Source organism: Beauveria bassiana (genome assembly GCF_000280675.1).
Source record: "Beauveria bassiana ARSEF 2860 unplaced genomic scaffold BBA_S00005, whole genome shotgun sequence".
Taxonomy (NCBI): domain Eukaryota; kingdom Fungi; phylum Ascomycota; class Sordariomycetes; order Hypocreales; family Cordycipitaceae; genus Beauveria; species Beauveria bassiana.
The window spans coordinates 367268-389837 of NW_007930840.1; the positions used below are offsets into that span (position 1 = coordinate 367268).

The 22570-nt window shown below is 54.1% G+C and overlaps 9 protein-coding genes across 9 annotated transcripts in view; 4 read left to right on the plus strand and 5 right to left on the minus strand.

Annotated features, from left to right (window-relative positions):
• Positions 1-216: 216 nt before the first annotated feature.
• On the plus strand, positions 217-1362 carry BBA_02411 (ATP12 chaperone; the record flags this gene model as incomplete). Its single annotated transcript, XM_008597508.1, has 1 exon — positions 217-1362. The coding sequence occupies one exon, from the start codon at positions 217-219 to the stop codon at positions 1360-1362; it is 1146 nt and encodes a 381-aa protein (XP_008595730.1).
• A 196-nt stretch (positions 1363-1558) lies between these two features.
• BBA_02412 (dimethylaniline monooxygenase) lies at positions 1559-3465 on the minus strand (the record flags this gene model as incomplete). The annotated part of the gene is made up of 4 exons (XM_008597509.1): positions 1559-1762; positions 1825-2141; positions 2206-3228; positions 3294-3465. The coding sequence occupies 4 exons, from the start codon at positions 3463-3465 to the stop codon at positions 1559-1561; spliced, it is 1716 nt and encodes a 571-aa protein (XP_008595731.1).
• Positions 3466-5493: 2028 nt separating this feature from the next.
• BBA_02413 (uncharacterized protein) lies at positions 5494-6002 on the minus strand (the record flags this gene model as incomplete). Its single annotated transcript, XM_008597510.1, has 3 exons — positions 5494-5611; positions 5692-5757; positions 5821-6002. The coding sequence occupies 3 exons, from the start codon at positions 6000-6002 to the stop codon at positions 5494-5496; spliced, it is 366 nt and encodes a 121-aa protein (XP_008595732.1).
• A 1728-nt stretch (positions 6003-7730) lies between these two features.
• On the minus strand, positions 7731-9054 carry BBA_02414 (short chain dehydrogenase; the record flags this gene model as incomplete). The annotated part of the gene is made up of 3 exons (XM_008597511.1): positions 7731-7844; positions 7949-8179; positions 8260-9054. 3 exons carry the CDS (start codon positions 9052-9054, stop codon positions 7731-7733), a joined length of 1140 nt encoding a protein of 379 aa, XP_008595733.1.
• A 1457-nt stretch (positions 9055-10511) lies between these two features.
• On the plus strand, positions 10512-11716 carry BBA_02415 (alpha/beta hydrolase fold protein; the record flags this gene model as incomplete). Its single annotated transcript, XM_008597512.1, has 2 exons — positions 10512-10560; positions 10638-11716. 2 exons carry the CDS (start codon positions 10512-10514, stop codon positions 11714-11716), a joined length of 1128 nt encoding a protein of 375 aa, XP_008595734.1.
• Positions 11717-11828: 112 nt separating this feature from the next.
• BBA_02416 (FAD dependent oxidoreductase superfamily) lies at positions 11829-13438 on the minus strand (the record flags this gene model as incomplete). The annotated part of the gene is made up of 2 exons (XM_008597513.1): positions 11829-12918; positions 12975-13438. The coding sequence occupies 2 exons, from the start codon at positions 13436-13438 to the stop codon at positions 11829-11831; spliced, it is 1554 nt and encodes a 517-aa protein (XP_008595735.1).
• A 2399-nt stretch (positions 13439-15837) lies between these two features.
• On the plus strand, positions 15838-17763 carry BBA_02417 (secreted aspartic proteinase; the record flags this gene model as incomplete). Its single annotated transcript, XM_008597514.1, has 3 exons — positions 15838-16057; positions 16186-17475; positions 17741-17763. 3 exons carry the CDS (start codon positions 15838-15840, stop codon positions 17761-17763), a joined length of 1533 nt encoding a protein of 510 aa, XP_008595736.1.
• Positions 17764-18567: 804 nt separating this feature from the next.
• On the plus strand, positions 18568-21002 carry BBA_02418 (AMP-binding enzyme; the record flags this gene model as incomplete). The annotated part of the gene is made up of 6 exons (XM_008597515.1): positions 18568-18607; positions 18789-19024; positions 19137-19502; positions 19605-20025; positions 20150-20484; positions 20664-21002. 6 exons carry the CDS (start codon positions 18568-18570, stop codon positions 21000-21002), a joined length of 1737 nt encoding a protein of 578 aa, XP_008595737.1.
• Positions 21003-21278: 276 nt separating this feature from the next.
• The window catches only part of BBA_02419 (adhesin protein Mad1), a gene marked incomplete at both ends in the record, with an annotated part of 2393 nt that continues 1101 nt past the window's right edge, over positions 21279-22570 (minus strand). Inside the window, 3 exons of the mRNA XM_008597516.1 lie at positions 21279-21326; position 21415; positions 21447-22522. Coding sequence (XP_008595738.1) covers positions 21279-21326; position 21415; positions 21447-22522 — 1125 coding nt within the window. The remainder of the gene's footprint in view (positions 21327-21414; positions 21416-21446; positions 22523-22570) is intronic.

Below are 22570 nucleotides of genomic sequence, written 5' to 3' on the forward strand. Positions count from 1 at the left end.
CGTGAAGCCAAGCACAAAGTCGCAGAGCAGAAATGCTGAAATAAACAAATTTTTTAAACAATTTTATACGTATTAACTTTAGTCTATCCCCTTTAGACGGCCAATTGGTCAACCACGAGGCACCAGCGACGTTCCGCATCCACCCCATATCTGCAGCTCCAAAATTTCCAGACTTTGCCAAACTCATCTACCTTGTTCAACATCACAACCACCATCATGCAACGGACGATGCGAATACCGCTGCGCCTTGCACCCCGTGTGCTCAGAGGCAAGGTGCTACCCCTCCGCAGCATCCACGCCTCGGCCGTTGCGGGTGCCAACGTCGCCCCCGTCGTCGGCACCGGCCCGCCCCCCGAGGCCCCCATCCAGCGCACCCCCAACGAACGAGTCGAGCGCCGCCGCAAGCATGCCGAGATGCTCAAGATGGCCAAGGCCATCCGCAGCGCCAACGACGGCAAGAAATCCTCCTCTCCCTCCTCCTCCGCCGGCGGCGGCGGCGGCGGCGGTGACCTCTCGCCCACGAGGCGCCGCTTCTGGAAGGACGTCCGCGTCAAAGAGGTCGACGGCGCGCTGCAGGTGCTCCTCGACGCGCGGCCGCTGCGGCACCCCAACAACAAGGAGATTGTGCGCGTGCCGCTCAGCAAGCCCACGCTCGCGACGGCGCTCGCCATCGAGTGGGACCTGCTCACCTCGGCGCAGCAGGCCACGCAGCAGCACCTGATTCCGCTGACGAGCCTCGTCTGCCGCGCCATTGACGTGGCCGCCGACGATGCGCTCGGCGACCGCGCCACGGTCCGCGCTGCCATTGCCGAGTCGGTCATGCGCTACCTCGACACCGACTCGCTGCTGTGCTGGGCGCCGCCCGCGGGCAAGCTCGACTTGCGCAACGACGCGGGCGAGTCCCTCCGCGACGTGCAGAAGCGCGCTGCCGAGGAGACGGTCGGCTTCCTGGCGACGCACGTCTGGCCCGGCGTCACCGTCAAGCCCGTCCTCGACGGCCACTCCATCTTCCCCGCCGAGCAGGACGAGGGCGTGCGCGACGTCGTCCAGGGCTGGGTCATGGGCCTGTCGGCCTGGGAGCTTGCCGGCCTGGAACGGGCCGTGCTGGCTGGCAAGAGCCTCGTCACCGCCGCACGCTTCATTGCAGAGTGGAGCGATGATGCTGCCGGTCTGTCCAAAGCGGTCGCGCGCGAGACCCGGTTCAGCGCCGAGGAAGCGGCCCGCGTCACGAGTCTGGAGGTCGACTGGCAGACGAGCCACTGGGGTGAGGTGGATGATACCCATGATGTCAACAGGGAGGACGTGCGACGCCAGCTTGGCAGCGTTGTTCTGCTTGTGTCTGGCGCAAGCAAGTCGTCGTAAAAAAAAGAAGAGGGAAAGGCTGGCTGACATGTATTTATACCATTGTATACACTCGAAAACTGCTCTGAACTTAAATATTTACACTAGACTATGGCGAATTCACCGTTGGGGAATTTTGGGTTTCAAACTGCGATGCCAAACGATTTAAATGTACTGGAGAGCAAGCTGCTGGTGCTATTGCCAAGCAATTACATCTCTACTTGGCTCCAATGAGTTCTTGGATACGCATGCGAAGCATATGGTATTTGACAAAAGCCTGCATAGCGTAGCCCTGGACAATGTTCTTGAGGCTTTCTTCTCTGACGGCGCGCACCGCCTTGACAGACGCAAAAAGCGCAAGCGCAAAGGCCGCAATCTTGATGTAGCGGCCGAGCCGTTTTGTTCGGCGATCGAGTGCAGGCTGTAGAGTCAATGAGCGACAAGGTCAGGTGATCACGACGGACATGAAAAAAAAAAACTCACGGTATATTTCAGGTCTTCATAGACTGGAAATAAGCACCTGTACCAGTAATCGTTCTGCGTAAATGGATACGTCGACGAGTTGCGGGCTTGCTTTCCTTCAGCATTGCGAGAGTACCAGTTGTTGCAAATGCCATCGGCCCAAACGGTGTTTTTCAGGCCATCCTGGATTCTTTGATCCCATCGATCCTCGGCATCCTGCAAGCAGTCAATCGAGACGGCCTCACCATCCAGCACGGGCTTGATAATGCGTAGCGAGTAGTTGATGGCATTCTCAATAGCAAAAACGGTCGAGGTATGGCCGGTAACGGTATTCGGGCCTGTGTCACGACGAGTCAGCCTCTTGGTGTAGAATATGTGATATATACTACGCAGGAAGCTTACCTAGAATCATGAAGAAATTGGGAAAACCACTGATTAGGGTAGCATTGTACGCTGCTGCGCCGTTTGTCTTTTTCCAGTGCTCTTCAGCCGTCTCGCCATTCCTGCCCACAACCTCAATGCGGGGCAGGAAGCTATTCGTGGTGTAGCCGGTGGCGAGGGCAATGACGTCTGCCTTGATGACGCCGTCTTTTGTACGAACTCCTTCGGGGACAATCTCAAGAATCTTGCTGTCCATGAGCGTGAGGTTATCCTCATTGAGGGACTCGAGGTAGCCAGGGTTGAATATGCGACGCTTGCAGCCAATGGGAAAATCGGGAATGAGCATATCGTGGTACTTGGCCGGAGCAAGCTTCTTCATATAGGCGCGCGTGCTGGCCTCCTTTGCCTTGCGCAGACGCGCCGCGTACTTTGTCAAGTAAAACGCCCGCCACGAGTTTTCGAGCGCCAGCCAAATGGCCAGGCGCATCAAGTTGAGCAGGCCTGGGATTCTCTTGAACAGGAAGCTCATCAGACGAAAGTTGGGCATGACGGGCGGCTTGACGATCCAATGCTTGGAGCGCACGATTTGCGTCAGAGTCTTTGTCTCCTTGACGATGGCAGGGACGATCTGGTCAGCCGTACAGCCGTTGCCGACGACGACGACATTCTTGTCCTTGAGAGACACGTCGTGGTTCCAGCGGGCTGCGTGAAACATGTCGCCCTTGAAGGTTTCCGCGCCAGGAAAATCGGGAATACGAGGCTGGATCAGTTGGCCGACGCCGCTATAGAGAAACTTGCACTCGTGATAAAAAACGGTGCCGGTCGTGTTGTCGCGGATATCCATGCGCCATCGTGCCCGTGCCTCATTCCACTCACAGCGCTCAACGGTAGAGTTGAATCGCATCTTGGAGAGGAGCCCATATTTCTCAGAGATGTTGGTCAGGTAATCGAGGATATCGGTCTGCCCGTTGAAAAGCTGCTTCCAGTCGCCGTTGGGTTCAAAGGAGAAGCTATACAACGGGGAAGGAACGTCGCAGGCGCATCCTGTTGCGCAAGAAAAACTAAAGTTTAATATTGTTTATGTGCAGTGTGTCGCCTGGGTCACTGACCTGGATACTGGTTAATGTGCCATGTGCCACCAAGCTTGCTTTCGCGCTCAAAGAGCACCACATCGGTAATGTTGTACCACCGCTTCAGGGTCGCGCCCAGACCAATGCCAGAGAAGCCTGTGCCTATGCAGGCAAACTGGCTGTAAGTGATGCTATCCTTTTCTGCAGCCATGTCGGTTCGGCTTGGCGTTGTCGTGGAGCCGCGTTGAAAAAAAACGTGCAACCACCGACGTTTTCCTTCAGGTGTAGAAGGGACAGGATGCAAGCTGTAAGGGGGACACGGGCATACAGCCGTTATGACTTGAATTTCAGACAAAAAACTGCCCGCCGATGGAAAAGCTGGGGGGAAAGCCGAGGCCCCCCCGCCTCTAGTGCGACGCCAACCGGAGAATGGAGAATGGACCACACGGAGACGGATTTGACGGATGGCCCAGTCATGGCCGATCACATTTCTGACTACATGGATAGAGCAGACGGTAATCCTGCGGCACTACGACTCGACCAGACGCTTGTGCGATTCCTCCGGGCTGTCGCAGGAGGCAAGGCATGACATGATAGGGGCGGCTGATCATAGCTGGAGGGGGGGAACACGACAGCATTGGTGGCATCTCTTCTGCCGCCTGACCGAAAGCGGCAACCGAACCGATTCGGGAAACGATCGATATCGTCTCCTGCAGTACCGATGCAGCACATTGGGCCGAGTTTTGCGCCACATGTCAATGTGATGAGCCTGTGACCGCAACAAAAAGGGAACCGAATCTGAAACAAAATAAGGCTTTCGACTTTCAACTACTTAGCTCTCCGATACTTTTAGCGATCGTAGCACTAAAAATCGCCCGTTGATGGGGCAGAGTCGGTAGAACGGTTACTCGGCGGGAACTGGGGCCGCTTCCACACGCAATGCAGCAGCCATCATCAGCCCCATCCATACGTACACTTATAACATGAGCATTATAAGTTCAGTGATGAGGGGGCTTTCATTTTAGTGGACTTGATAACGACCAATATTTCAGAGATATTCTGTGGGTGACAAGGGCAAATAATAGAAGCAATATCATGTGCCACTTATTTCTGTAGTGCTACAGGGCTAAAGGGCTGACCGGGCACTAATTCTCTGGTGCAACAAGTATTACCAAGCCCCCCGTGCCAGCGCAGGAATTTATTGCATAGGAACAAGGAAAGTTCTAAACCGAGAGCCATTCATCCTCTGCGCAAACGTTGTTGAACATGGCGCGAGCAGCGAACCTGTTCTCTTCGTCCGACTGTGAGAGCTGCAATCGATCATTACCGCGGCTTCGCTGGGCTGGGCTGATTATTAGGCTCCCCGTAGGGCCCCGTAGGGCTTCTCGCGGAAAAGTGGTTTTTGCTGAGCAAAACTATTTTCTGCAGAGATGCCTGGCTCATGCGGCTGGAGTCGTAGCGCGTCCGTCACCCAGGTCGTCACCCAGGTCGTGTGGCGTCGCGCGATTGAACAAAGTGAGGAAGAATCCCCACAACGTCAGCCTGAGTGCCTGATAACACCACCCCAATGGCCGATGTAATTCGGGTCGTTTTATATATTCCTCTTTCAAGAAATAGCTTTTACTAATAACTTGACTGCTATTCCCATAATGGTGGGTTGAGAAGAGTAGACTTGAGGGTGGAAAGCAATCGGCGAAACGTATGAAAAGAATGAAACAGTATTGGTAAAGTGCAGCCCTTAGTGACGACATCCATCAGCAGCCAGCTCCAGGCATGACAGCCTCATTCGGTCAACGCTTACCGAGGCCAGAATGTCTTGTCCAGACGTCCTTGTAGCTATCTCACAGAGGTCAATTCTGACCGACTCGTGCTTGTTCGGATGATACCTGCTGTATCTATACGAAAGCACGGTCCAGCGTCAGCATCACAAAAAGGTAGGATGTTGTTTCCTGAGGTTCAAGCATCGATAACACTGAATCTAGCACGTCCATCAGACAGTGGGATTTGTTTTACGACTAGGCGAACCGTTGTGTTTATTATAATGAACAGTTGTATTATAGCCTCTGCATTTGCATCACAGTGTGGGGAAAACCTATTCCAGGTGAAAGAAGAAAAAAAACCTACACCGAGGCCTAGTTATTGAGAGAAAAAAAAGGACCAGTTGATAAGGCCATGACCGCTGCCATTTCTCGTCGGACGTCTCCAGTCAACCCTGTCGAGCGCAATCTCCAGCTCAAATTTAATCGTCATCATCGTCGACAGGGGTCTTTGAGCATCGGATAGAATAGGCCGTGATGCGGATTCGCGACTGGCTCTGAAAAATCACTACGGGATCAAAGTCTTGGCAGTTTGTTGCGCTGTTCTGTTGTTAGCTGTACTAGAACTAACTATATACTGCCCAAAAGAAAAAAAAAAGGTTTGGATTTTTTTGACGTACCGGTAGAACTCGCAATTCACAACCGGAGTGAGCAGCAGAGATTGAGTGCCTCGTCCTGGGGTGGAGCTGTAACTCAAGATTAGCTTGGCAGACGGGTGGACTCTGGTCATGGTTAATAAATGCACTCACAAGGGAGGACCCAAGTTGACGCAAATACCATTGGCAGGGATCGTGCGGCGTTGCCCGCGATATTCTGGGCTGTCAAAGATGTTGGCGTTGTCGTCCCGAGCACTTAGACCAGCCGTCGCCGTCGCCGGGCTCGCTGCAGCCAGGGGGGCGAGAAGAAGCGGGAGAATATTCATAAAAAGCATGTTGACTGTTTAAAAAGCTGTGAAATTTTGCAAAGTATGTCTCGCTTCTTGTGTAGTGGAAGAGCTGATTGTCTGTCTGTTTGTATCTCTCAGCAAATAGTTGGGGAGAACAGGACGTTTTATATGTAAATGCCTCTCCTCGGAGCTTTAATCTCCTGCGACCAAATAGATCCTTGAGTAAATGTGCCCGGGTTAAGCTCAAGACACACAGGTAACTGCTACAACAGTACATACTGACTGTTACGCGAGAGAAGTGCTTTGGAAAGACTGTGATTCAGAGTGAGGGATGCAATGTCTTGCCCAGGACTTCTTGAATTCTCTCTGTACGGATCCATGTACAGTCTTTTCCATTGCTTGACCGTTGTCTAAATCGAACTCTGCTGGGCACGCTTTGCCTGTTTCGCCTGCCTAATGTGGTGGCGTGTGTTCAGCAACCGGTCTCAGCACTACTCATGCTGCGACCTGCAGCGTCCTATCTTTCATCGGTAGCATCTAGGTGCGAGACTTTGCAGACTAAAGTCTTTCATAGGTAGCATTCAAGTATGAGGGACTAAACAACAATATTCGGGATGCGTTGTAGTGCTTTTGCTGTGTGAAAAAAACTATGAGAAATCTGCAAGATCACATCGTACGTTGTTCATTCGTCTTGGCTGCGCTGGCGGACACTATAGATGAAGAAAAAGCAGCAATCTATTTAACGGCTCACTAGTTCATTTGGCTGTACTTGGCCCGTGTTCCACAATATACTGATACTGTCTCTGCACTACCAGGTGCGACTTCATTGTTCCTGCCTCAAGAAAAAAGTGTACGTGTAAGACATTCAGCATATAGCTACGCAGTGCGCAGAAAGGGCAGCTAGACTTTATCACCGCCTTTAATCGCTTCCACATCTGCGAATATTGCGCAAGAGTTTTCTACAAGAAATTTGACGAACCAGCTAGCTCCAGTATAGTTTTTGCGACGAGGTCTCATTCGTTAGATGGTAATACCAGTAGGCAGATGAAACATACTGCTCTATCAGCCTTCAATTGTTACATTGCTGGAATTCAAATTCGCCGTTGGCGAGATCGTCCATTGTTAGATCCGGAAGAGTAGAATTAAGCCAGTTAATAATGGCCGTATCAATAGAAGCTTGTTCGCCAGTTTTTCAGTACCGCAACTGCTATGACGATAGATTCGTCAAAGCGTAATGCTATTTTCCAAGTTGTGATAAAAATGCGATTCATGAGGACATCTGTTCCTCGTCACTGTTAGAGCAAAACAAATACGGCTGACGAGAGATCAGCATGGCGCAGAATCCGGTGACATAGGATCCATGTCTGCCAGACCGCTCAAGCTGATCCTGCCGTCCTTGCTGAGGTTTACCGCAACTTCAATCAGCGCCGGATACTCCTTGGACCTGGACCTCTTGGTTGCCGATGCGGGACAGGTTATTACGTATGATGGATTGCTGCCGCTGCAGATGGGACGCACGGTACGAGAGACGGCCTGCAGACAACACAGAAGCGCTTTGAGTCCATGGCAGGTTTATATTACGTAGAATATTCGAGCAAAAAGGTGACACAATTAATAATGTTGGTCCAGATATAACATAGAAAAAGCTGCTAAAACGGCAATTGTGGTTGAGCTGCTCAAGAACGGCAGAGAGACAGACTGTCTCACGAAAGTAGAAAGCTCACGTCCTCTTCAACACATAATGGCCTTCCCCCGTTCAACCTGGTTCAATACTTACCTCTGCGTAACCTTGCGAATCTGCTCGCCAAAAGTCGGCATGCGCAGTTTGGCCAAGCCCGCTCCAAAGCCGAGCCGAAAGTTGGTCAGCATCCACGTAGGAGCGCCTCGCTGAAGTCAAGTTAGCCAAGTTCTGTATAGATCAATAGCCAAAGGCTGAACGATTCAAAGAGAGAATCTGGTTTCCATCGCCTTTATCAAAGATCATCACTTACTAAACCTGCACTGAAGCTGCCGGCGCCGGGCTTGTAGATTGTGTGCGAGTAGGTGCTATAGACGGAGTCGACAATGGCCTCGGCCACCGTCTCAACCTCGAGGAACGGCACCGCAAAGCTTCCGCCCCTGGCTGCCGTGCCCACCATCGGCGTGCGGATGAAGCCAAAGATGCCGAGCGTTTGTCGGACGCGCGGCGCGTCATACATGAACTTGAGTTCGAGCTGGAGGGCCTGTAAAGAAGAAACATTGGTTAGCAAAAACAGAAAAAAAAAATTACCACGAAGCAATTGTAAAGGGAAGAGCAACGTACGTCGTGCAACGCAGACAAGCCGGCCTTTGTCGACGAATACGGCCCGATGGTCGGGCCCGCAATCACGGAGCTCAGCGACCCCGAGTACACAATGTGTCCGTGGTCGTGCCGCACCATGTCGCCGAGAAACTGCTGCGTCACATAATACTGCGCCAGTAGGTTCGTTTTAATCACCAGATCCAGGTCCTCCGGCTTGGCCAGCAGAATCGGCGAGCTCCTTGCCACGCCCGCATTGTTGAACAGCACCGTCGGATGGCCCACCTCCTCGCGCACCTTGTCTGCCATTTCCCTGACCGCGTCCGAGCTGGTCAAGTCGCAGTGATAAAAGTGCACCGTCGTGCCGGCGGGCGGCTCCCACTTGAGCGGGCCGACGTCGACGACTACCACGACGGTCCGCGGGTTGCGCCGCACAAACTCCTGCGCGACCGCCGCGCCGATGCCGCTGCTGCCGCCCGTTATCAACACGATCTCGCGGTCAAAGTCCCATGTCGGGTCCTCGACCCAATTATTGCTGCTTTTCTGGGTGAGCCAGCTGCTGAGAGCGTAGGCCGACGTAAGCAAGGCGACGACCCATGCTGGGCGGCGCAGGCCCGCGAGGTGGACGGCCGTGAATCGTAACAGGCGGGTGGCGGTTTCGTTGTGCAGAAGCGTGCGAAGGACGGCGGGCGCGAAGCGGGCAAGGAGCGGCTCGAGGGAGAGGCCGAGGGCGAGGGGCAGGGCAGTGCGGTGGTTGACGGCGCGGCTGACGGAGCCGAAGACGGCATCAATGTTGAAGCCCTCGCGGTTGGTAAACATGACGGCTAGCTTTGTGTGGGAGACGGACGGGTCGCAACAATGACCAAGGTAGGAAATCGAAAGAGCCTCAAAAAGAAGAAATTTGGCGATTTAAGTAATGGGATACTTGACTGGCTTTCGAACATGGTTCGAACCTTCCTGCGACGCAAAAGTACCCACGTCCAGTCTCAGTTTGTACAGGCGGCGCTGTACTATAGACAGGGCCCTGGGCTTTAATGGCTGCTTTTCTTCTGGTACAAGATCTTGAGCACTAGAACAAGTCGGCATGCGAGCCGGGAGCTCCGGCAAGAATAAGCTCGAGACATGCTGCTGCACGGCCGCACACGTCAGAGCCGCGTACGGCTTCTTACTTGATGTGGAAGCGGAATTCGCTGCGAATCCGTTGGAATTGGCGCTCAGTCTCACCTTTTCTCAACCCTATTCATCTGCGTCTGCGCGGCCATTCTCACTGCACCGAGTTTTCTGAGTAAATTTTTCAAGATCCACCAGTGAGAGCAACTGCGTCATTTTGCGATGAGCTCCAAGGCCAGCCCGGGACCTGGTCGTTCCTGGGCTACATGTTCGTCATGTTAGAGACCCTCCCAGCCGGGGCCAACAGCTTTGCGACACTGTACTGGTCAACGATTGAGCCGTCTTCCATTTATCTGATCCACAGAACATGTCTCTTCAGGGCCTAGGTAGGCTGAGGAGGCTCCAGCAAATTGGACCCCTCGCTGTCCTCTAGATGGACGTGGGTTCTCTTTTTGGGCCTAGCACATTGGCGGGCTTGATTAGCACGCGAGAGTTGCGCCGCTGTACCAAGACTAGTTAACTGACTAGTTAGTTAATTAGTTGGTCTCAAGAATACAAAGCCGCCCCCCACACAGATCCAAGCAAGCCATGCTTGCCATGGTACGGAGAGGAGAGCCATGCCAACTGAGTCGAGCGGACCTCGGCTACTTCACAAGTTTATTACCCCGTACCCGGTGCGCCAGCCATTCGTGTGCCTAGGCGATCAACAAGCTCCAGGGGTTTGATGATAGAAAACTGACCTGGACGTCTCACCTCGCCGAGATTCTGCTTCTTCCTTTTGATTCTATCTTGCTTCTCCATCTTGCCTTTTTTATTCTTACTCAGCCGCAGAACACGTCGTGAAGCGTTCTTTTAGCGTCTCTACTACCTTGCCTGTCACCGACGCCTCGGCATACGCTTGTGCGACCACACCACCCGATTCGAGACGGTAAACCCCGGCCGAAATCCGTCCACCATGGTAAGCTGATGCGCGTGCAAATCATTGGAGGAGAGACGCTTTGAGACGGTCGGATGGATTGCGCTCTAATTGAAGTTGCGAATACCTCAGAGAGAAATTTTTTTCTTCTCGAAAAGAAACCACATCTGGTCGAAACTCGACTTAAACAAAGGTCAATGAAGCCGAGGTTGACGATGCAATGTAGGCTCCTTTCCCGAGCAAACCCAACATGAGCGTTGGTGAGCGCCTGACCATGATCCTCAAGCTCCTCACCATCTGTACGTCACTACGCCCGGCTGCGCGCCACTAATCTCGTCTCTCGTCGCTGACCCTGGCCCGCGCTCTCACCCTGCAGTCCCCGCGAGCCTGGCCCTCAACATCCTGCGCATGCTGGTGCTGTCCGTGACGCACGGCATGAAGCTGCGCTCCGCGTTCCTGGCCGCCGTCGTGCGCACCACCTTTGGCATCCTGACGGGCAAGGAGATTCAGAAGCTGCAGCCGACGACGCGCCAAGAGTATGGCAAGTTTATCAAATACGCGGCCAAGCGCTGGAACGCGCCCAACTTCAAGAGCCGCGTCGTCTACGACGTGCAGGAGCTCGACAAGGATGTCGACGACTCGGCCATCCTATGGCTCGGCGACCGCAAAAAGGCCAGAAAGGTGGTCCTCTTCCTGCACGGCGGCGGCTACGTGCTGCCGGCCTCTGACGGTCACTTCTTGTGGGCCTGGAACACCTACGTCATGTCGGGCGTCGAGGCCGGTGTCGAGACAGCCGTCGCCTTCTTGCAGTACACGCTCGCCCCGCGCGGTGTGCTGCCCATTCCCCTGCGGCAAAGCGTCGCCGCGTACGAGGAGGTGCGCGCGCAGGGTTTCTTGCCGCGTGACATTATCGTCGGCGGCGACTCGGCCGGCGGTAACCTGACGATGCAGTTCCTCGGGCACGCCCTGCATGCACAGCCGTCGGTTCCTGAGATCAAGCTGTCGGAACCCTTTTCCGCCGCCTTTCTCGTCTCGGCCTGGCTCGGCCTGAGCGACGACACCGAGTCCTTCCGCATCTTTGGCAACAACGACATGGTCAGCTCGGCCATTGTCCAGAAGCTGAGCGTCGAGTCGGTCGAGCCGCACAAGCGCGCCACCGTCAAGTCGCTGTCGGACCCCTGGTCGCGCCCGCTCGAGGCCGACTTTGGCTGGTTCCAGGATTTTGACACGGTGGTGTCCAAACTTTATGTGACGTACGGCGGCCGAGAAGTCCTGCGCGACCACAGCCTGGCCATGATTGAGACCATCAAGCGCGAGGCCCCTGGCGTCGACCTTCTTACGTACGAGGCCCCCAAGGAGCTTCACGACGGTGTTCTGGTTGAGCATCTTTTCAAGAATCCCAGCGTCAACGCCAAGAAGATGAAGACCTGGTTCAAGGGTGTCATTATCCAATGAGCAACAACGGGGTACTGAGTTTTGGTTCGCATGACATGGTAGGCTTTGTTATGTACTCGAAAGGCGTATCGGTTTTACGTAGATATGTATTTTGAAATATCGATTTCACACATCATATACTGTTGCCTGATGCGGCGCAACATTGGTCAACAAGACTGGTGGCACGAGATGCTATGGCCCATCCAATTTTGAATCCGTTGGGCCCGGCACCGTAGCAGTGAACGATAGACATGGACGACAGCTCATTATCAAGACTGTCTTCCGAAGGTAGATTGAAGGTAATCACTTCCTTTTCTAGGCGTAGCCCGCCCTTGCGCATTGGTATGCGGCCGATATAAGCCTGCCGGACGTTGATGGCCGGCGGTAAAGAGGAGTCGTCTGCGGGGACTTGTAGAAGATCTGGACAGACGGCTGCAACGCGCCGAAGGATCTTTTCAATGGCCAATCGTGAATTGTTTGGTGACCAGTTGTGCGGCTCTATTGTTCCGCCTATGACGGTGCCCCCAAAAGGACGAGGAATGACGACAGTAGTATGGCCATCGGCAGAGTGGTGAGAGACTGTCGAGTGGTAGCTGTTTGATATGAGCATGTACTGGCTACGCGTTGGGAAGCATTTCGTGTCGCCAAAGCCAGTTCCACTCGCATTGACAACGATTTTGGGCATTGCCATGTCTGGACGGTGTTCTTGGGCCACGAATGCCGCCTCTTGTAAGGCGCCAAGCCTCGAGCGTACAAAGATGGCTCCGAGCGACTCTGCCTGGCCCTGAAGCCATCCAAGATAGGTTGGAGTGTCAATGACCCAGGCAGAGTACGTCAGTCCAGCCTTGATGCTTTTGGCCGTCCCTTCTGTGGGCATTTCATCAGGCTCCAGCAGGCGATACTCTGGCCAGACAGCAAACATGTCCAGCTCGTCCTCTGTGGGCGTCGTGTCAAAGTACTCTACGGCTGTGATGAGTGCCACACCCGCATCCTCAATGTCGGGATCATCAGCGATGCGCTTGAGCTCCTCGTACGTCTCGAGCATCATGGTGTTTTCGAAAGCGTCTTGCTTGGTCTCGACAGGGACGGGCCGAAAGTGTGCGCCAGCGCGAGGGGAGGCATAATCGATATCCCAGTCGCCCGGAAGCTCTCGCGCGACAACCGTGACGGGATACCCGCGGCGGATCAGGTGCAGGGTGATGGACAGGCCAATGACACCGGCACTGCATTGTCCGATGAGGTCAACGAGCGGCCGCGGAAACGATACGAAACTACATACCCGATTACTGCGACGTGATGTTTCGAGGTCTTCTGAGTGACCTCGGATTGTGATAATCCGGGCCTGAAGCCTTGTGGCCTATCTGATCTCGGAACATACAGGCCGTTGCGTGTGATGAAGCGGTCAACCCAGCGTGATGTGACAAGATCCAAAACGTCCGAAGACCGAGCTCGAATTATCCTGTTAGCCGCGTCCGAAATCCATTGTTTCGGCGTGGGGACATTATTATCATTGAGCCTCCGGATCTCGGAAGAAAGCTCTTCTTCTTCTTCTTCCGTGAGCTTTGTATTGGGGGCGCGCCGCCCCTCCTTCTTTGGCGTGATTCCATCAAGCCTTCGTCGGAGGGTCCCACGCGTGACGCCAAAATTTCGTGCCGCTGTGGCCACTGCAAATCCAGGATTCTGCACGAGAAAATCTAGACATTTTTTGAGGCGATCCTCGGCGTTGGAACCAGTTTGCTCCATATTACATGCGGCCTTGAGCACGCAGACCGTGAAACCTGAGAGGCGGCCGCGATGGTGAGGTGGCCGCTTCGGTGTGCGACTAACCCGCAAATTGAGAGCAATATTATTAGTCATCATCTGGCTTGCGGCCACCCAACCCAGCCAAGGGGCCTCATCAAAACCATACACTGGTTATGCCTTTGTGTATCAATCAGACTCTTTGTAGCTGTCTCATCTTGCTCTAGACGCGTTGCGCGTATAATGATTGTTTCCTTCTCTGCTCTCAGAGAATGACAACACAAGGCCGTACGAGCATACTCGAATGTTTTGTCTCATCGTCTCACCCTTGGGATTCATCGACTTTCATTTCCTTTCTCCTACTCCGAGCAGTGGGTGGCAACAAGTGTATTCAACGCTCGTGGACGCTAGCAGCGGCTGCTCTTCATGGCCCTTGATTCAAGCAACTCGGGCATTGCTTATCCGGTTTGATGGACTGCGCCACGTCGACATTTGCATGAAGCCGGTCTCGGGTGTGGTTACAGCCGCCGAACGACCGAGCCACGAGCCACGCCGCCGCAAACCCTCTACGCTCAAGGATATCAAGCTTTGCTTTTCCTGAATGCGAAATAAATCCCTGTTGTCGTTTGTCATGGATACGGGCGGCTATCTGAAATCATGCAGTTCCCTGACAACTTTGATTCGCAACGTTTGGCTACCCACCACAACCCTGTCCAATAACGCTCGTGGGTGAGGCGTCTCTGAGTATACTGCATGTGCATGGACTACGGCCGCGCATCTTGACAAATAGAATGCACTTTCGTAACACTCGACTATTGTGTTCTGCAATTTGACAATCTCTTCGACATTGGCTCGTATCATTGTGTCAGTAGGTATACGTCCGTAGTGGCGAGATTTGCGGGTTGGCCTTCTCGAAAAGGCAGCTTGTCGAATGTGGCTGGCCCTTGATTGTAACCTCATTGCTACCACCTTTTCTTTGTGGTAATGATCTCATGGCTGTTGATGTTGACCGCTCGCTAATGTTCAAGAGGTCAGCCAGTGCTACGTATTATTGCCATTGTCGGCAGCGCTCTTAGCCATCAAAGCTCAATCACACTTCTTGGTTGGTCTAGCAGCTTTCCGACAAAGAGCTATAGCTGAGGCTCACCTGCCTCCGCTACAGAAACCGGCCATAGGGGACAGCGCTGACAGGTGGGCTGGTGGGTTGTGTTCATCCATGGCCAAATATAGCATATACAGACGGTCGCCAAGATTAATGGCAAATGCTTGGTATTTTAAGCGTCGAACTTGATGTAGGTTTCGGAAGTCCAAAGATTGGTGTCGGACAGTTCAGAAAAAGCAAGTCCAGGGCTGATCGGCGCTGGTGCAGGCGACGTTTGTACTTGGTAGCGCCGCGTTCTGGGGACGGACGGGTTTACTGTACAAGACACAGAAGACACAGAAGCTGGCTGTGTCTATGATTTTGAGGAATCGGAACAGGAGTCAATAACGGCTGATGATGGGCGCGAAAAGTCTTGAAGCTGCTTTTGCAGCAGGCACCGATATTGTACATGTAAAAAAATGTCTTGACACAACCCTGGTAGGCAGAGACTGCGACGGTCGCCAGCTGGCAGCTGCGCTGGCAGAATTTGAGGTGACAGCTGGCAAGCCAAAAACGCCAATAACCTCACCCCCCAAAACAACGTAGTGTCTGCGCACACCTTCACAAGAAGTAGGTTTATCATATTTGTCATTACAAACTCAATACTCTGACTTGTTCTTCCGACCGAAACGCGGGGACTGCCAGGGGTGTCTCTTTATTGCATAGACAGACGAGATGGGAGACAAGATGACAGGCAGGCCCCATCACCACGATCCAGTCCGCCAGTAGCCGGCCACAGCCTGGTGAAAACAAGGAACAATGCTTGCTGACTGCGCTGTCTGGTCAATCAGAAGGCACCATTTCTGGTCCACCGCGACGCCAAAACACCTCTGGCTCCTCCAATGCGTGCTGTCAGCCTGTCACCTGTTGCACAGTCGGTTTGGGGCCGCTGCGACGCTACGTATCTATCGCCATGCATTGATTTGATGCGCCCCATCCTGATGCTGACGCTAAGGGAAGATGGGAATTGGGTCGGGGCCAATAGTTGCTTATTCTTAAGTAACCTCATCCCCGGGTTGCGGCTCGAAGGATCTTGTCTGTTATCATTTTGTCTTTGTTTCGGCGCATTTCGATGGATGTTGCATGCCGGCCTGGAGACTGCTCTTGACACCGATTCGATTTGAGCGCGGGGCTCGCAGTACACCAGCTTTTGAAATTCAAACGCCTTGGCCGCACCGTTTCAGTGACTGGACATCGGACGATTGACGGCAAATATCCGTACACAACACGCATATAACGACGGCAATAAATTATCACCGTCATGCGCTTGTCCAGCGCCAACCTGGCCGCCGGGCTTGTCTTGGCTGGTCGAGGTGTCGCAACCACAGCCGAGAAGGTCGCCCAGGCTGACAGCAACCCTGGCTATCTAGCCGTACCAGTCGGCATAGTACCGCGAACGCATCGCATCGAAAAGCGAACCAAGAATGCCAATGCCATCCAGACGACGTTGGAAAATATGAACTTTTTCTACGCTGCACAAAGTACGTTGAGTATGCTTTGTGCACGAGCGTGTATAGTTGCTCATCGCACAATTATCCACCCAAGCTGCGTATTACATCTGAGATGCTTAAAAAAACATGACGGCTAACAAAATTTGCTTCCCATGAAGTTGGTATCGGCACTCCGCCCCAAAAAATCACTCTTCTCATTGACACGGGTTCAAGTGAATTATGGGTGAATCCAGACTGCCGGACAGCGCGACCACAAGATGCTCAGCTATGCGCCCAATTTGGTCAATACAACCCTCGCAAATCGCAGACCCCGCCATTGGGACCATTCGGAAAGGAAGAAATTCGTTTTGGTGACACGACAGACGAGTCAACACTGACATCTGTCAAGCTTACATATTTTACTGATAAGATTGCGTTTGGCTCATTGTCCATCGAGAACCAGACTTTTGGCGTGGTGACGGAAAGCAAGCGCCAGTCGCAAGGCATACTAGGCCTCGCACCGGACTTGCGCGCGGGTTTTGATGGCGACGAGCCGTATAGCCTGGTGTTGAACAGCATGGCCAAACAAGGGGTAATAGCCAGCAGGGTGTTTTCTCTGGATCTGCGCCACTCGGATACGAAGACTGGCGCCCTCATCTACGGCGGACTCGACCGAAGTAAGTTTGTCGGCACGCTGGAAAAAGTGCCCATCATCAAAGGCCTGCAGGGCGAGACCCGACTGGCCGTGTCGCTTGACACGCTGGGCATCACCATGTCGCAAGAGAAAAATTATAGGCTGCAGGGCAACGACACGAATGTGATGCTCGACTCGGGCACAACCATTTGGCGACTGCAGGCCAACGTGGCGATGCCTATCCTGAAAGCGCTGCGCGCCCAGTCGGAAGGTAATGGCTACTTCTATATTCCGTGCTCGGCCAGAAACCAGCAAGGGTCGGTGGACTTTGGGTTTGGCGGGACGACGGTCAGGGTGCCGTTCAAAGACTTTATCATCAACGTCGGGGATCCGTACACGTGCTACGCGGGAATTGCCCTGACGGGCGGGCAGCAAATTCTGGGCGAGACGGTGCTTCGGGCCGGATACTTTGTCTTTGATTGGGACAACAAGGCAGTACACATTGCGCAGGCGGCCGACTGCGGCGACTCGGACATTGTGAAGGTTGGCACGGGCAAGGATGCAGTACCATCTGTGACGGGCAGCTGCGCCGCGTCGCAGATTCTCTCAGCCACGAGCAAGGCGGTGCAGACTATTCCGGTTGACGGCGGTGACGAAGCCAGCGCAGCAGCAACGACATACACGGTAACGGAGTGCCCTGCATTTGACCCCAAGTGCCAAACGGAGATGATCAAGACAGCGACTGCGCAGGCTACTCCGACTGAGAGTAGCGGGGAGGGTGAAAACGGCGGGAGCGGAAAAGACAGCAGTAATGGCGACAAGAAGAATAGCGGAGGTGGGCGGTATGGAGCGGTAGGGTGGCTATTCGCAGTGCTGTGCTCGGTGAGCACGGGCAGCATGATAATTGCATTGTCTTGATGGAAAATGATTTCATTGTGCATTTATGGGATAGCGATGGCTGGGATAAGCGGAAATTTGTTCAATTTGTTGAAGCATCTGTATTATGCGTTTGACATGCATAATGAGGTGGGGGTAGAAGCGCGTCCGGGTCAAGGCGTGCCTGTATATATACATGCATAATCTTGTAATCGTTGGGACAGACAGGACGATATTCTTGGATTGAATACATCACGCAAGACACCAGTTGAACTAGCTCGTCGTTGGTGATGATAACTACGTCAAGGGTCGTGTGCCTGAATTGTAACCAGGCGTGCCAGGCCCGTCGGGACAACGTCATTGCCGTTGTGACGAAGTAATTACTGGAGACGGCGTAGATTCCGCGCTCAGGTAACTAGGGGATCGGAGCAAGAAGTCGGAGGGCTAGCTGCAGGGACCGGGAAATTCATACATACGATGAGCCTGGAAAAGAAGATGTAAAATCCGATTCTGTCCGTTGAACTTGCCACTCGGACGGACTTTTTTATTTTACCCCATGCATGCACTTGTCTCTCGGAGCAAAAAAGAGCAGAGTTTTTTGCGTTATTACTTGTAACAATAGAGCGATTGCTTGTTAATGGCCGCGGCCCCACATAAAATCTAGCAAAGATCCTCGGCTGTGCGGAATCTTTTGTGCAGGACAGAAAAGCCAGCAACTCAGCTCTCCAGACTCCACCAAGATTTGCTCCGGAAGCGCCAATGCCGCTAAAACTTTAGTCTCCAAGGTTCAGGTTGTCGCAAGACAACGGGGGGGCGCGGGGGAAACCCTTGGGGAAAACCAGCCAGTGCGCAGCAGCTTTCGCAACTCTCTCTTTCTTATCCTCGTCGTCCTCTTTTTCATCTTTTTCCTCATTTCTTCCAAGCCCTTTCTTGTGTAATTCTCATTCCCGCGCCGGTTGCTCCGTCTCTACATAGTACCATCTCGGTGACCCTCATCTCCGCAAACGCATCCCCCCCATCTCACCCGCGCGCCCTCGGCTCAACCGCCATCATGGTCTTTCAGCCGCCTTCCTGGGTCCCGGCCCTGCCAGGTACGTTGATTTCGCGCGAGGTCATTGCCGCCGTTGTCCTCCTCTCACGATGGGGGCACTCCCCCCCTTTTCCAAAACTATAGTCATGGCTTTTCGCCCTTTTCTCCGGGGCAACTACCTACCTCGTTACGCAGACAGCCCGCCGCTAACATCATCCACTATTACCACCACCCACCTGCAGACATTCCCGACAGCGTGCCCCTCTGCGAGTTCATGTACAATGAGCGCTACGGCCGGTACAGCGCCTCCAAAGCCCGCAACCCCTACACCTGTGGCGTCACCGGCACCACGTACACCACCGAGCAGGTTCCCGAGCGCGTCGACCTGCTCGCCCGTGCCATTGCCAAGCGCCTCGGCTTCAGTCCCAACGAGGGCACCGAGTGGGACAGAGTCGTCGCTGTCTACTCTGTCAATACGGTGCGCGCGCCTTTCCCAAAAAAAAAAATTCTGGATTTGTCTCTCTTGTATTGGTGTCGCATCAAGATTTCTGTTCCGCTAACATGCCCGCGCCGCCCCGCCGCCGCCTTAGATCGACTACATCCCCGTATCCCATGCCGTCCACCGCCTCTCCGGCATCGTCACCCCCGCCAACGCCCAGTACTCGGCCGCGGAACTCGAACACCAGCTCGTCTCGTCCGGCGCAAAGGCCGTCTTCACCTGTCTGCCCCTGCTCGAGACCGCTCTCAAGGCTTCCGACGCGGCCGGCATCCCCCGCTCCGCCGTCTTCCTGCTGCCCGTCCCCGGCGGCAAGCCGCATCCCGATTTTCCCTCTGTAGATGACCTCGTCGCCCAGGGCCGGTCGCTGCCCGCGCCGCCCCCGCTTTCCTGGATCAAGGGTCAGGGCGCCCGCCAGACAGCCTTTCTCTGCTACTCGTCTGGCACCTCTGGTCTCCCCGTACGTTTTTTTTTTTGGCTCCTCGCTTCGCTCGCGGCGTGAGATGGAACGAATTCAAATTTGTGAACGCAAACGTGGCTAATGAGATGGAAAAATGTGTAGAAAGCCGTCATGATTTCCCATTTCAACATAATCTCCAACATTGTCCAGATGACGCTGCTGCAGAGTGTCGGTCGCAAGCACGAAAATGTCGACACCGAAAACGTCCTCGGCATCCTGCCCCTCAGCCACATCTACGGTCTCACCGTCGTCGCGCACGTCTCCCAGTACCGCGGCGACCAGCTCGTCATCCTGCCCAAGTTTGAGCTTCCCCTCTTCCTCCGCACCATCCAGGACTACAAGCTCAGCTTTCTCCCCGTGGTGCCCCCCATGCTCATTCAGCTCATCACCAACAAGCAAGTCGTCGAAAAGTACAACCTCGACAGCGTCCGCTGCGTCTTTTCCGGCGCTGCGCCTCTCGGCATTGAGACGCAGGAGACTGCGAACAAAATGTTTCCCAAGTGGAAGATTGGTCAGGGTTACGGTGCGTTTTCTCGTCCCCCTTTATCTTTTCCTTCCTCTTTTCTTCCTCCTCCCTTTAGTCCTTTTCTTCCTATTCTCATTGCAGCATTGTATATCGACACTTTTTTGCTAACTTTCACCTCAAGGCATGACTGAAACTTCCCCCGTCGCCACCGCCAGTAGCGAAATTGACCTTGTCCCCGGCTCCTCCGGCGGTCTCCTCCCCGGCTACAAGGCCAAGCTCATCGACGCCGAGGGTAACGTTGTCACCGGCTATGACCAGCGCGGCGAGCTGCTCCTCCAGTCACCCTCGGTCGTCCTCGGCTACCTGCACAACGAAAAGGCAAACGCCGAGACGTTTGTCCACCACGCCGACGGCCGTTGGATCCGCACCGGCGACGAGGCCGTCGTCCGCAAGTCTGCCAAGGGCAATGAGCACATTTTCATTACAGATCGCATCAAGGAGCTCATCAAGGTCAAGGTACGAATTTTCTTTTTTCTTTTTTTTTAGTATTAGGCAAAAACAGAAGAAGAAGAAGGAGAAGAAGAAGAAAAAGAAGAAAAAGAGGAAAGAGGAAAGAGGGGCAAAAAAGACGGAAAGAAAAGGAGCAAGACGAAGAAGCACATATTTCTTAGATCAACAACGCTAACCCCGCCCAGGGCTTCCAAGTCGCCCCCGCCGAGCTCGAGGCGCACCTCCTCACCCACGACTATGTCCACGACTGCACCGTCATCCCCGTCGACGACGACCGCGCCGGCGAGGTCCCCAAAGCCTTTGTCGTCAAGTCGCCCGCCGCCGTCTCCTCGGGCCAGCCCGACGCCGCCATACGCCGCGCCGTCGAGGAGCACGTGGAGAAGCACAAGACAAAGTACAAGTGGCTCAAGGGCGGCGTCGAGTTCATCGACGCCATCCCCAAGAGCCCCAGCGGCAAGATCCTCCGCCGCGTGCTCAAGGACAAGGAGAAGGCGGCCCGCAAGGCTCAGGGCGCTAAGCTGTAAAAAGACGAAAAGGGGCCGAAATGGGGAGAGATGAATGTGATTGCGAATAATGTATACAGTTGAAATGGCAATGTGTTGAGAATAGACTCTAGTTTTTCCTTGTCAAGTCATATAGTAGATTTTCCTACGCCTGTAAATCATTTAAGGTCAACTTTACTGCTTGTTCCTGTCAATCACGTCCGTTTACAATCATCACTTAGAGGCACAAAAGTATATAGTAAAACCAGCCAGGTAGGTATTAATTAAGTCCTCCATATTAGAGAACACTTCATAGAGTTAAGGATCGTAAGAATTAAAAACAATATCGGGTCCATTCTTGTTGTCCTACTTTTTGGGTAGTCAAAAGCATCCCAACAAAAACGTCTTTTGTGTGCGTCCAAATGACATCCTCAATAAAATAACAAAAACATACACTATTAACATTCGAGTCCTGTCGCTACTTACAGAGCAGCAACAAGGACCATGGCGACGGCTCCGAGAAGACCGGCCTGAGCCTTGCCCGCACCGTTGACGGTGGGGGGAACAGAGCCAGAGGGAACAGTGGGGACGCCGGTGCCAGTGGACAGGCCGGGGCCGACCGGGGTGGCGGGCGGCTGGACGCCAGTAGGGACCTCACCGCCGCCAGGCTGAGCACCGGGAGGGACCTCACCGCCGGGCTGGGCACCGGTAGGGATCTCGCCGCCGGGCTGGGCGCCGGTAGGGGCAGGCTCCTTCTCAGCGGGGGGTGAGAAGGTGACCTGGGGCACGGGGATCTGGGTGTTGATAACACGGGTGGTGCTGCTTTCGGTGATGGTAGTGGAAACGGTGATGGTGGTGACGCCGCCAGTGGGCTGAGCAGTAGGGGTGGCAGTGATGATAATGGTCTCGGCACCAGTAGCAATGTTAGGGTTCTCGCCAACGTGCTCAGCGCAAATGCCCTGGAAGAAGTTGATGGCATCGGCGACGTTCTGGTCGCTACCGCTGTACGCGCCCAGGCAACCAAAGACTTTGTCGGTGAAGTTGCTGTTCTTGCAGTAGCAAGCGGCATCGGTGTTGTCCTTTTTGCATTCCTTGGCCTCATCCAACCACATCTTCAAGCATTTTGGAACAGATTCGGGGCAAGGAAGAGACTGCGTGGGAACAGGGGGAGAGGTCTGAGTCTCGCCAGGCTGAGTCTCGCCAGGCTTGGTCTCGGAAGGCTGAGTCTCGCCAGGCTTGGTCTCGCCAGGCTGAGTCTGAGTGGGAACAACAGGGACAGTCTCAGTGACGGGGCAGATGGTGGTGCTGACGGGGATGGTAACGGTGACAACATGAGTGCCACCAGGGGTCTTGATCGGGCAAGAGGTGATCTCAGGACCGCAGCTGGTGATTGTCTTCGTAGAGGTGGTGTAGACAGTGGAGGTAGTGTAGGTGGTGGTGACAGTGGCGGGAGGAGTAACAGGAGGAGTAGTCTTCTCGGTGCTGCTAGTTCCAGGAACAGTCTCAAACGGAGGAGTGGTACCGGGAACAGTCTCGAACGGAGGAGTGGTACCGGGAACAGTCTCGAACGGAGGAGTGGTTTGTGTTTGGCGGGCTATGGTGGTAGATGG